Raw genomic sequence first — 12,127 nt, 5'->3', positions numbered from 1 at the left:
TTTCGGCTTGCTAGTCGTACAGATTGTGGATAATTGTAATGGGAAAAAATATTTTAGCCCTAAATTTCTGCTAGGTGCTACGTAGCATGACGTGTGTCTAGCGGTTTATGTTGAGTCGTCAGGTCGCGCTAGCAGTTCAACATAAACTGCTACGCACTGATGAGTCAAAGACGAAACGTAAAATAAATTATTATTATAAATACTTCTTGAACGCAGTTGACGATGATATATTAGTGAAATAAGTGTTTCACAATTATTTGCCTATTTTTTAAATTTAGAGAGTTTAAAATTGCATTTACTATGACATTATGATCGGTCATGTCCAGTCCAGTGGCAAGGATAGGGCGCTCCAGCAAGTGCTATCGTAGTCAACACCTGGGGCATTTAGTGGGCAAGCATTTGGTGGCTAGTATGGTAAACAAACAATCGAGCATTTCAACTCGAGTAAAGTCTTAATTTCCTTATCGTAGTGATGATATTCTGATCGATAATTTGTGAGGAAGTGTGGTAAAGGGTACTGAATAAACAAGTAATTAGTAATATTCAATTTTTTGTAAGCCATTCTTCTTCATTGTTTTGGTCTTTAGTCGAATTTGGTTTCAATTCCTATTAAGAAATTATCGTATATTTTCAGATAAATTGTTGATAAGTTGATGAATTGTGGGTTAATTTTCAACAGGCTCATGCCAATGTTTCCACTTTTCATCTATATCAACTCAACATAAAAAAAGTTCGCCTTTTTTCGATGTGTACTTTTATGCCTCCTGTGTGAATAATGAAGCGACGACACGACCAGACACTCCGAAGAAAAATTGAGATAAAAAGTGTCTGTGAGGGATTTACCGTCAGTCACCAAAAATATAGCAGCCCCTTGAAAACGATAAAAATAATCTTCTCGAGCAACACTGATTCACTTGCTACGAACTAGTAACCAAGGATTCAGAATAAATAAACAAATTATTTGAAGAAATTGTAGAACAGTTCGGTGATTCAAATTTCGTGCCCTCAGTCCCACTTTTTAAGAGCAGATAAGGGAAGTGGAACATTCAAATCGCCATCATCGGTGCTTGCAATAATTAAGGTGAGTGACTAAATCTTATTTGTCAGATAACACGTATTTTATTCTTTGCAGTTCGACGTCTTCATAAATGCTCCTAGAGTTGGACATGAACAGTCAACAAGGTCTATATACTATTCCCTAGGAAACCCTAGGAATTCATTCCCAGGTATAATTTAGTCCAGCACAGATCTCCTATCAATAAATAAATGAGTAAAAATAAATATTTGTAAAATAAAAACAAATAATTAATATCGATTCTCATCAAAAATAGGTCTCGGTTTGACGATGGTTCCATAAATTCTGTACATTCTTTCCACCACTGGCGCTAGTTAGACGCAAATTCCACACCTCTCGGGAGGGGGCCTCAAAAAGGTGGGTACGGTGAGTAGTATTATCCATCCGAAAATTTCGAAGGATGGTAATTACCCACCTGAAATTTTGAGCGGAAACATTAGTAATATTGGCAATATTATTTATAATAACGATAATTTTTTTCTACTCCGGAATAAAAAATGTTATCGTTCAAAAACTGTTATGTCGTATTTAAATGCCAGTTCCGTTAGATTAGGGTAATACTTCAAAATAGTAGGTTGTTCCCATCTGTGCGTAAAATTACCCTCCTGGGCTTACCATATTTTGGTCAACTTCTTCCCATAAAAGTTCAAAGTGGCCTGGCGATTCTGATGGGCATTCCATGAGTTTGAACGATAGTCATTCCATGAGTTTGAAAGTGTTGCTTATTTAAAATCGTGCAGCTGTTTTTTTCAAAATTATGACGTCATTACCTTGCTGCAACACAACCCTAATCGATAGCGCTTCGCTGAAATATCCGGTGAAGTCAAAGTTCGTATACGACTCGGTGCACGAACGTTAATTTGTAACATTGTACATTGTATTTCTAAACAATGAATAGAAGGGAATATAAAGTAAACGTTTATTTCATACAAATACATACATTAAACTATCTGGGGGAGAACGATATTTATAGTGACCAATCAAAACAAAACGATTTTGCAGGATAGTATATCCGATAATTTCTAGATCAGTTGGACATTCCTACAAATAGATTTCTATTAATCTATCATCATTTCTCGTTAGTAGTTGCAACTTACTGCACAAAGAGATTATTCACTCGAGGAATTTTAATTTTTACTTAGAAATACCCGTTTTCCCATTTGTTTTGTTTACAATTCTCAAGTCTTCACTAAGCAGTAACCAAGGTTATGGTAACTGTTATTTAAAATCAATAATTTATCAACTTGTGTTGCCAGTTTCAAAATTGTTTCCATCAATTTCGTTTTGACATTACCAGTTACTGAGGGGTAGTTAAATTTGCGATACAGTTTTGGTAGACGAGTGGCAGGTCGTGTCGTCGAATGAAGTTTCGCCCTTGTGCATTTTTCAAGAAATTGGCTACTATAAGCGATTGAGACACATCTGCGGATAATTTGATCACAGACTTACAGACAGGACCAGAGATGCCAGATATTTTCATAGAAAATGTGTATTCTTTGTATAAAAAAATGTGTATTAAACTGTATTCACTAATAAAATGAAGTTCTTACAACAAAATTATTCCAATAGATTGTGGTTGTAGGATGGTAGATTCAATACGTCATTGCCGCGCTCACAAGAATATTCAACGACGAAGTTTCATTTTTTTATCCACAACAATTGAATTGTAAGTCCATATATTTATCTAGTTAGAAATTAGCGACTTTATAATTTGACATGGAATTTCAACCACGTGTAATGAAATGGCTTATGTCGCCTAAATTTTACACTAACACATTCATAAAATGAGCGAATATTCAATGACATTTATAATGTCACTGTCAATCAGGTTGATCGAGCAACCAACTCAGGCGAAAATTCTAGCACTGAACCGATCGAGCACTGAAAAATCATGCAGTCGAGTAAGAATTCATTACGCATTCCGTCATTTCGATAATGTGGGTGGTATTAGGGAACTCCTACCCGGCCGGCAATATTGGGTGTAATTTTATAAATATTAACTAATTTTTGGGTTGCGTGCACGACTGATTGTTTACAGTGGCATATACGATTAAAAGCGTTCTGAATAGCCGGCATTGCTGGATATATAATAATGATATTTTCGCTGGATTGCGCGAAAAGCTTGTGAAAGAACTGGTATTAATATGGACAACGGAATACGAAATAATACAGGATCTCTAGAAAATTTGCCGTCGATTAGCTCAATGCAACCCGTGAGTATAATAAATAGAAAGAAGAAAAGAATTTATTTTCTTAGTGCGTTAAAATTTTAGAAAATTTCATCGGTAAGCTGTTTAGCAGATCAACAAGCCCACAAACGTAAACTTACGGAAAACGACTGTCCACGACAGGCGACAGCAAAACGTAAAAAAGTATTTAACTACGGCAACTACGATCGCTATTATGGTTATCGAAACATTCAGAAAACACCCATGGATGATGTTCGATTGCAAGCATTCATTGAGCAAAAGGAGTTGTTTGTGGGCAAAAATATGTTGGATATTGGATGCAATAACGGATCTCTGACTATTTTAATTGCATTACATTGTCAGCCAAGTAGTGTAGTTGGAATTGATATTGATGGGGATTTGATAGGTAATTTCAAATGTAATCGGTGGCATAGCCAAACGTGAATGGCGGAAAAATTGTAAAATTTTGCATGTAAAATGAACGTTTCACAAAGAAATTATCACCGTGCTATTATTTTACTATGCCATCTAATTTTTTAGTTACTCATATAACATTATTTAATTGTATTAATTTCATTATTCGTTATTAGGTAGCGCACGTCGACACCTGTCGACTAAACTAAAATCGTGTCTTTTAGAAAATGTTGACGCAACTTCTTTAAAGTCTGTAGAGTTTCGACGGGCAAACTACGTATATCAAGACGAGAAACTCTTGGAAAATGAGAAGCCGCAGTTTGACGTAATTTTATGTCTTTCCGTTACCAAATGGATCCATTTGAATTTTGGAGACGATGCAGTTAAATTAACATTTAAGCGGGTATTTCGGCAACTTCGGGACGGAGGTATATTTGTTCTCGAAGCACAACCTTGGAGCAGTTATAAACATAAGAAAAAACTTACTCCTGAAATTTATGAAAATTACAAGTTGATTCAATTCCGACCGGAAGACTTTTGTGGGTATCTGATGGGTGATGAAATCGGGTTTCGAGAAACATTTGAACTGAAAACGGCAAACCACTCGATGAAGGGTTTCCGAAGACCTATTCATGTGTTTCTAAAGTAGTGATAAATAAAAGTGTAGCTTAAGTGCAGAACAAAAATTATATAAACTTTAAGAGCTTGCGAGGTAGCATGAATTCATGAAGTTTATTTTATTTGAACAATGGTATAGTTCCTTTGGGTTCATATTTTCAAGAGTCAAACTGAATTAAAATTACTAGTTGTACAGAAACCAAAGGATGTACAGAGAACTTAATAAAACAATACTGAAAATAAATCATATAGATGAATCGTATCCGAAATATTCACATTATTTTGGAGTGCTTTCTATAAATTGAATAAAACGTAAATTGTTTTCTTATCACGTGACCCATTTGGGATGATGCTTCTTTTTATGAACTAGTAATATTTTTCCGTTGCGGAAACAAGCGCCACATACAGTACATATATAAGGATTTTCTTTAGTATGTCCTCGAACGTGATCTTTTAGATCACCAGCCTGTCGAAAGGCACGATCACAAAAGTCACACTTATAGGGAAGTTCTCCTGCAAGCGCAATTCATTATTGCAGCATTCTAGCTGTTGTTATACCACAATTACACTTACCAGTGTGGATCATCATGTGTCGTGTTAAATTCTTTCGAGCAGTAAACTGTCTCGAACAGACTGTACATGTATGTAACTGTCTGGAAGAACCATGTAAAAGTTCGTGTTTCCGCAAACAATCACTAGTAGGGGACAGTTGGCCACAGTAACTACATTGATACTTCTTTATTTTCCTTTTATCGGCATAGCCATCTATATTCTGTTGAATTCTCACTTTCATTCGGTGTATTTTACGCTCGTGCGTCAGACTATTTTCTCTTGTAAAAAACCTGAGCTCACAAATACGGCATTTGTACGGTCGCTCATTTTCATCATGCAATGCTAAATGTTTACTGGCCTGTCGAACAGATTTGAGTACAATGTTATTGCATTTTTCACAAGTAATCGGCAGTTCCTCAAAATGCACATGCAAATGTTCAATGAAAGCAATTTCACTGTCGAAAGATGTTTTACATAAGTAGCATTTGTGTTTGTGCAATTGAATTCGTATATCTACTGCTTCGTTCTTAATCTTTTTATCTCGTACATTGCTTACTGCTTTAGAATTTTCGTGTGACGTCGAGATTATATTTGCTGTTAGCTCATCTGTTAATGATTCATTCTTCATGGCTTTTTCGGTATCAATTTCATTTGATTCCAGTTCCGATTGCTCATTAATAAGATTTTTTTCTACGTCTTCGTTTAGCGTATCCTCGGTTGCAGCCGTAATAGACAATATCTCGATTTCAAGGTTTGATGCCTTTGGAGAAGTATTTTGTAGTACTTGATCAATATCTTCAATAATAAGTAGTTCTACTTCACGGGAATCTTCTGCAAAGCTTGCCAATAGTTGTTTGAATTTCTCATTGCTTTCTGTGAATTTTTGATGTATTTTCTGCACAGTGTTGATACAACTAATGCATTCCATACAAACGGTTAATAAATGGTCATCTTTTGTTATCTGCGTGAGGAAATACAGATATAAAAACAACTAAATACTATTCTTTTCAGGTTACCTTGATGCTGAACAAATAATTTATTATATCCCGAAGAATTTTGCTTTTGAATGTATCAAAAACAGAAAAAGTTAGTACGTTTTCCATCGGAACCGACAAGCATAATCGACAAGTGAGCAAATCCAAAGATTCCATATCGATTTCCAATCAAGCAGTCACTGCTTGTTGCCGTTGACTAAGGACTAACTTACTTTTTGGTTCAAGGAACTCAAACCTATCCAGTAATTCTGTCTCTACATCAAATTTAAAATTTGATAGTTTGACTAAAATTTGATTCTACTGTCGTCAAATACTATTTTGTTAATTGAGCAATTTGACGTCTCTGTTACTCACACCGATGCAGAGTGCGCAGATCTATTCATATACGAAATTAGAATGTGTGCGAGCCGAAGTCAAAGTTTGTTGTGGGTTCAATTTTACACTGAGGTAAAACATTTTTGACTCATAATCATACACTGCGAAAAATGCATATAGAATTTCGTAAGCTATGAACTAATGAACCAAGTAGAAGACAGTTCCATTACGTGATATAGAGTTTCATGAACTATTTTATGTCTTTCTCAACTGTTCTCTTGGCATTGTAGTGTTTTTTATTGCATACATGTCTTCAATAATTGGCACGATGCGGCTCGACAAAATTCACTGGGTTATTTCGACATACTCACACTAGCATTAACCTTTCAACTGCTGAGAATAGCCACACCAACACATTAGCGGCCCTTACACGATCATTAAAAGTGTCATTACTAAAAAGTAATGGCACTTTTAATGATCGTGTAAGGTCTACGAGTTCAGTAATGACACGAGTAATGATGGAATTCCGGATTTTCCATCATTACCAACATTATTTCTTCTTCTTCTTTTTTTGTGGAAGTGTTGAATATCTTTAGAACTATACGCGAAAAAATGACAAAGTGTAGATTTAAATTGTTAATATTTCATTAACCTTAACGTTTCAATGGCAAATCAAATTTATTTTCAGCTAAACGAAAATAATAATATTGCTATTGCTATTGCTGGAGTAGTTACAAATATTCATCATTAATAATGAACGTGTAATGCTAAAAAGTAATGATGTACAGTATTGCAGTAATGACGAGCGTTTGAGCAGAAGTGTCATTACTTAGTAATGACACTTTTAATGATCGTGTAAGGGCCGCTATTCGCACGTGGATTGGACTATACACTGAGGAAAAAGCAATTGTTCAATCCACGATGATAAATAGACAGGTGGCAAGATTGTTCTAACTCCCTGCTATGAATGCTGGTTCCTGAACACGACGCTTTTAGTTGTGATGGCGTTGATGTCAACAATATGTTAAGCTACACTGAGCAAAATACCATAGTAACCGTAGCCTGTTTTCCATTGTCGTTTCAACTATACGCTTAAATAGTAGCAACAATCATGATATATGACTATTCACCATCTGTATTGTATAAATTACTAGACAACAAAGACTACGACTTGACTAAACTATTTGTATTTATGACTTTTCTGGCATGGTTATCCTGACAATGGTAGTCATCTCAAATATAAGAACAAATAGTTAAAATCACAATTTCTAGTAAGGTGAAATTGCTCTCGAGCCTTGATATATATGAGGAGCTAAATAGTTATCGCTACCATGTAAACATGTACACAGTATAATAATGTTACCATAAATAGATACATGGTTTAAATGAAATTATGAAGTTTGAAAACACTATTCATGTAGTCCATATCAACAGAATTTATGTAGTAAGCACATTATCGTATAGTGTTTTTTAACCGACTATGTTTTTCATTTGTGCTGACTATACAAATTGTCAATAAACGGATATACTTTTTTATTGTCACATAAAGTTACAATACAGAAGACAATTTCGTAACACATCAGTGATTGATTTGAAAAAAAAGTATATTGTGACTTATATTGTGCAATTTGGAAGTTCTTGCAGGTGAGTAAATTTTGTAGCCTTACTAGTTCCCGTCGTTGAAATTAAATTTTTCAACAATTTTGCCGGTAATGGCTGTTTTCTAGTGAAATCGACGTCCTGTATAATTTTTATTATTCGTTATCGGTCGCTGTAGAAACAACATCAAGCGATTGATTAAAAACGACGAACATCATCCGATTCCCGGATTCAAATCGCTCGAATCCGACGGAAAAATAACAATATATGGCAGGTGGGTATTGAGGTTTGTTTCTGGACTTGGCTATTAATTTCTTCCATTTTTTCTTCAGGAAAAACTTCAACGAACAAAGCCTGGGATCAACAGTTGCAACCAAGCAATGCTGCTCCGTGTCTACGTTGATAATCAATATTTCACCAGGCACATCATCATAATAAAATTGTAATAATTGCAAAAATAAAATAGAATTCAATGAAACTATTTTGTTGTTCTTGTTCTAGAATTCAAATTCATAAAACTTTTTAACATTAGCTCATGTTTTGCTGATCTTCAGCATTGTTGAATCAACCACTGCCTTTAGTTTCGAAATAACTAGAAGTGAAATGTCAAAAACACCATGGCTCTGGTTATAGCGAAAACCACAATGTAAATAAAGATTCGGTCATGGTTAGCCTAACAATCTCAATCGTATTAGTTATTCATACAATATACTGTTCAATATTACTATTCTAGAGCCGATACCATTTATAGTAAACATGAACTTGACTATTGTTGAAATCATCTGATTTAATAGTCGGCTGAAAACCACTATACTCGCATGGTCAGGTTGGCCCTCTATATAGTAACTGTTACCATAATATTTTTCTGAGTGTACGTTCATGCCGGTCTGAAAATGAAAAATCATGAATTTCTCAATACGGAATAGAGGATTTAAAGAGCATTTTTTACCGAGATGTGGTAAAATTATTTGCTGATCTCTTCAGCGATTAAAAATTATCCCGAAATCAGCAAATGCGTTTGCCGAAATTTCGGAACATGTATTAGCCTTAGCCGAAATACAGGAAAAAAAACGGTCATTCACGTTTTACATTATTGCTTGACACTACGCAGATATTTTTTGACGAAATATTTCGGAGAAATTTTATTAGAAAAAAATGGAATTAGTCCAAAAGGAAAACTGAAGTGTGTGAATATTCCTTTAAGGACTATTAACACATTCCAGTTCCGTGACGGTTCAGTGAAAGTGCCTTCAGTGAGCCGTCAGTGTTCTTTTTTGTCGGAACCCTTCCGTTCCGTTTCCGTGCTGTTTCCGTTCCGGCACAGCTAATGCAGTGACATACCGACTTCAGTGAAAATAAAAAAATATCGGTGATGACGAATTTGAGTTTGACGGACGGACGCTAAACTGACAGCGAGCTGCACTGAAACGGTACGGTGCCGGATAGGTGTGAATACGCGCATAGAAAACGAATGAAATAATATCAGTATCCGTGCACGATGTCGTGCCGTCACTGAACCGGACCGGATATGTGTGAATAGTCATTTATGATTGCTGAATCGCCACCATATTTCCACACCGGCGGGTGCATTCTAGTAATATCATATTACAACACCAAACGATAGAATAAGTTAGTTGGTAAAATGCGTTAAATTCAAAATTGATTTACTTTAAATACCATTGTCAAATACCACTTTGGAGTATTTTCCGAAGTCTTATAACAGTGTAACATGACGAACGGAGAGGCGTTGCACTTTACAATAAATGACAAAACGTACCTCTTTTTTAGATAGTTTCTCAGAGAAAACTGAACCGGTTTCTACCATCCTAGCCCTTAATTAAGAAAGATGAAATGGTTGATACTTTATGTTACGGAGATAGAATGGTAAAAGTGGCGTTACTGACGAACTGCATATTTTATAACCATCCGAAATCAGAAACAGAAACGAAAACATAGGTCGAGAAATATTATGGGGCTATTGATCTTGTAGATTACACCGTGGGACCTTTTTGTAAGCTATAAGCGTCACAAAACGTTACATCCGTTATTTTTTGTGAGTTACGAATCGTTGCAAGCGTTACTCGTTTGTAAGCTACGAAGCGTTACTTGTTTGTACGTTACTAGTGTGACGTGTATTTAATTTTGAAGAAAATGACCATAAATATAACTCCCTGGTCCCTCCCGAAATCAGAAACAGAAACTAAAAAATAGTTCGAAAAATATTACGGGGCTCTTGATCTTGTAGATTACACCATGGGATAGAGGTTTTGAGAGTTACGTAATGGTCAAAGCTCCACTGCTAGTTCGCTCATACATCTCATCCAAGTCAGTCGATATAACAAAACCGCTTACGTTCGGGACAGAAGATACCAAGTACAGTATTGTGTAGTGAACAATAGAACGGCCACGACATGAGTGAACCAAACGAACAAAAGCTACAGCCGATACGAAAGAATACAATTGTTGTTGTCTTCAGGCAGTGCAAAATTCGACCTTCGATACGAGAACTTGAAGGTTTGCTTAAGGAGCAAATGCATCTTGACATTAAACGTGTGCATTTACTTCAATGTAATAAGACGAATAATGTTGTTCACATCCAGTTTTATAAAGAGTTGGATGCAATTCAATTCGCAAAGGACAATAACAATGTGCACTATGTGGAGCACGAGAACATTAAGTACAACATTCCAGGATGTATGGAAGATAGTGCTATAGAAGTGCGTGTGCATGATCTGCCCTCAAGCGTCATCGATTCATATATTCGCAAAACTATGTCCCAATGCGGAGAGATTCTCTCTATGGAAAAAGAAAAAGGGAAGAAGATTTTTCCCCGGTATTCTGAATGGCGTACGTTTGTTACGCATGCACTTGAAGAAGCCTATACCTTCTTATGTGATTTTCGGTCAAGATACAAGAATTCCGTGCAAATCACTTGTTATCTATGACAATCAGATGGCCACATGTCAATATTGCCAAAAAGCTGTTCACTGCGGTAAGCCATGTGATAAACTGGACAAGGAGACAACTACACCAAAGGACAACGATGCTTCCTTCACACCAACCCCAACCAACTCCAGTACACCTGTAACAGCCACCAACAACAATGAAGCATCCCCTTCAATGAAACCATCAGTATCCCCTATAGAACAAAATACACCAGCTGCAGTTAACAACTAACCAACCAGCAACTGCAACGAATGTACAACAAGGCGTATCTACAGCAACTCTCAAAGAGCCCAAGACTACGATCAACAAGGAAAACGAAAATAAAACGGAAATCACACACAGCACCGACGATGAAGCAATGGATGATGAGATAAGCCGCGGACAAAGTGACCCCCGATCCTCGTTGGATGGAAATGGAAACTCATCTCCCCCCCTAGAAAGGCCACGTAAAGCTTTTACGCAAAAAGGCCAGAATAAAAATTTTATTATATAAAAAAAAGCTCCACTGCCGATTAAGCACGCAACGACAGGTTCTACTAAGCAGAACAGAGTGAAAACCACATAAAATGAAGGATGAGTCGGGACAAAATAAATGATAATAATAATAATAATAATAATAATAATAATAATAGTAATAATAATAATAATAATAATAATAATAATAATAATAATAATAATAATAATAATAATAATAATAATAATAATAATAATAATAATAATACATACATACAATTGTACTGAACGATCGGAAAGAGAAAGTGCGCGAGCATGCCTAGGTTAAGAAAGATTCTACAGATGAGAAAGATATTCTGTTGCTGGATCCCGCACATGCTTATTTAGGACTAGAAAGACAAACGCAAGCGCACCTCGAGTACATGTTTGGCTGAATTCATTATTATACCCTAGAGAAAAGAATTATTACCCGACAATATACTAAAGTCAGCACGAGTGTCTCGAAGAGCGTCTCAATGGGATGGAAAGATCATAATGTCAGTTTTCTGGGATCGGTATAGTATACTTTTGGAGGACTACCTCCAATCAGAAAAAATGCCAGTATTAGCGTGCATTAATGAAGCGATTGAAGAAACCGCTGTGAAATGGCCTTACATGAAGCACATGAGCATTACTTCCATGGTTAAAATCAACGGTTTAGGCTCTAATTACTTGGGCATCACCCTCGTTCACATGATTTGACTTCTTCGTACTATTATCTGTGCTCAAACGTTAATTTATCTCTGGGAAATTTATGTGATTTTCGTTTTGGAATTTCAGACTACTACTTCCGGAACCTGAATTCGAACCCAGTAAAGCCAAACTAAATTTGTATGACCATATACTAATATGACCAATAAATTTTGATGTTTTCCATTCTCCACGAATTGGCTGTGCTACTCCATGCAGTTTTTTTTTATTCAATAGTATAA

At 35.8% G+C, this 12,127-nt stretch overlaps 2 protein-coding genes and 2 long non-coding RNA genes across 4 annotated transcripts; 2 read left to right on the top strand and 2 right to left on the bottom strand.

Annotated features, from left to right (window-relative positions):
* Positions 1-564: 564 nt before the first annotated feature.
* On the top strand, positions 565-4,347 carry LOC131430809 (7SK snRNA methylphosphate capping enzyme bin3). Its single transcript, XM_058596019.1, has 6 exons — positions 565-1,081; positions 1,133-1,270; positions 1,332-1,432; positions 3,114-3,288; positions 3,349-3,670; positions 3,855-4,347. The coding sequence occupies exons 4-6, from the start codon at positions 3,220-3,222 to the stop codon at positions 4,325-4,327; spliced, it is 864 nt and encodes a 287-aa protein (XP_058452002.1). The 5' UTR covers positions 565-1,081; positions 1,133-1,270; positions 1,332-1,432; positions 3,114-3,219; the 3' UTR covers positions 4,328-4,347.
* LOC131430810 (uncharacterized) lies at positions 1,834-2,637 on the bottom strand. The gene is made up of 3 exons (XR_009229568.1): positions 2,173-2,637; positions 2,016-2,116; positions 1,834-1,958 (listed from the first exon to the last, which is right to left on the bottom strand). It is a non-coding gene; the product is annotated as an uncharacterized LOC131430810 (long non-coding RNA).
* A 169-nt stretch (positions 4,348-4,516) lies between the features above and the next one.
* On the bottom strand, positions 4,517-6,391 carry LOC131430807 (zinc finger protein 624-like). The gene is made up of 3 exons (XM_058596018.1): positions 5,865-6,391; positions 4,870-5,809; positions 4,517-4,809 (listed from the first exon to the last, which is right to left on the bottom strand). Exons 1-3 carry the CDS (start codon positions 5,997-5,999, stop codon positions 4,625-4,627), a joined length of 1,260 nt encoding a protein of 419 aa, XP_058452001.1. The 5' UTR covers positions 6,000-6,391; the 3' UTR covers positions 4,517-4,624.
* A 1,406-nt stretch (positions 6,392-7,797) lies between these two features.
* LOC131427027 (uncharacterized) lies at positions 7,798-8,235 on the top strand. Its single transcript, XR_009229229.1, has 2 exons — positions 7,798-8,031; positions 8,090-8,235. It is a non-coding gene; the product is annotated as an uncharacterized LOC131427027 (long non-coding RNA).
* Positions 8,236-12,127: the final 3,892 nt, after the last annotated feature.

Source organism: Malaya genurostris, chromosome 2 (genome assembly GCF_030247185.1).
Source record: "Malaya genurostris strain Urasoe2022 chromosome 2, Malgen_1.1, whole genome shotgun sequence".
Lineage (NCBI taxonomy): Eukaryota > Metazoa > Arthropoda > Insecta > Diptera > Culicidae > Malaya > Malaya genurostris.
This window is presented reverse-complemented; position numbering and strand designations above follow the sequence as displayed.

Bases quoted from the DNA above. Each gene is read 5' to 3' on its own strand.
- LOC131430809 (XM_058596019.1), top strand. From the start codon at position 3,220: ATGGACAACGGAATACGAAATAATACAGGATCTCTAGAAAATTTGCCG. The intron at 3,289-3,348 runs GTGAGTATAATA...TTAAAATTTTAG, and splicing joins CGATTAGCTCAATGCAACCC to AAAATTTCATCGGTAAGCTG. The intron at 3,671-3,854 runs GTAATTTCAAAT...ATTCGTTATTAG, and splicing joins TATTGATGGGGATTTGATAG to GTAGCGCACGTCGACACCTG.
- LOC131430807 (XM_058596018.1), bottom strand. From the start codon at position 5,999: ATGGAATCTTTGGATTTGCTCACTTGTCGATTATGCTTGTCGGTTCCG. The intron at 5,810-5,864 runs GTAACCTGAAAA...TTCCTCACGCAG, and splicing joins ATTATTTGTTCAGCATCAAG to ATAACAAAAGATGACCATTT. The intron at 4,810-4,869 runs GTAAGTGTAATT...TTGCGCTTGCAG, and splicing joins ACACATGATGATCCACACTG to GAGAACTTCCCTATAAGTGT.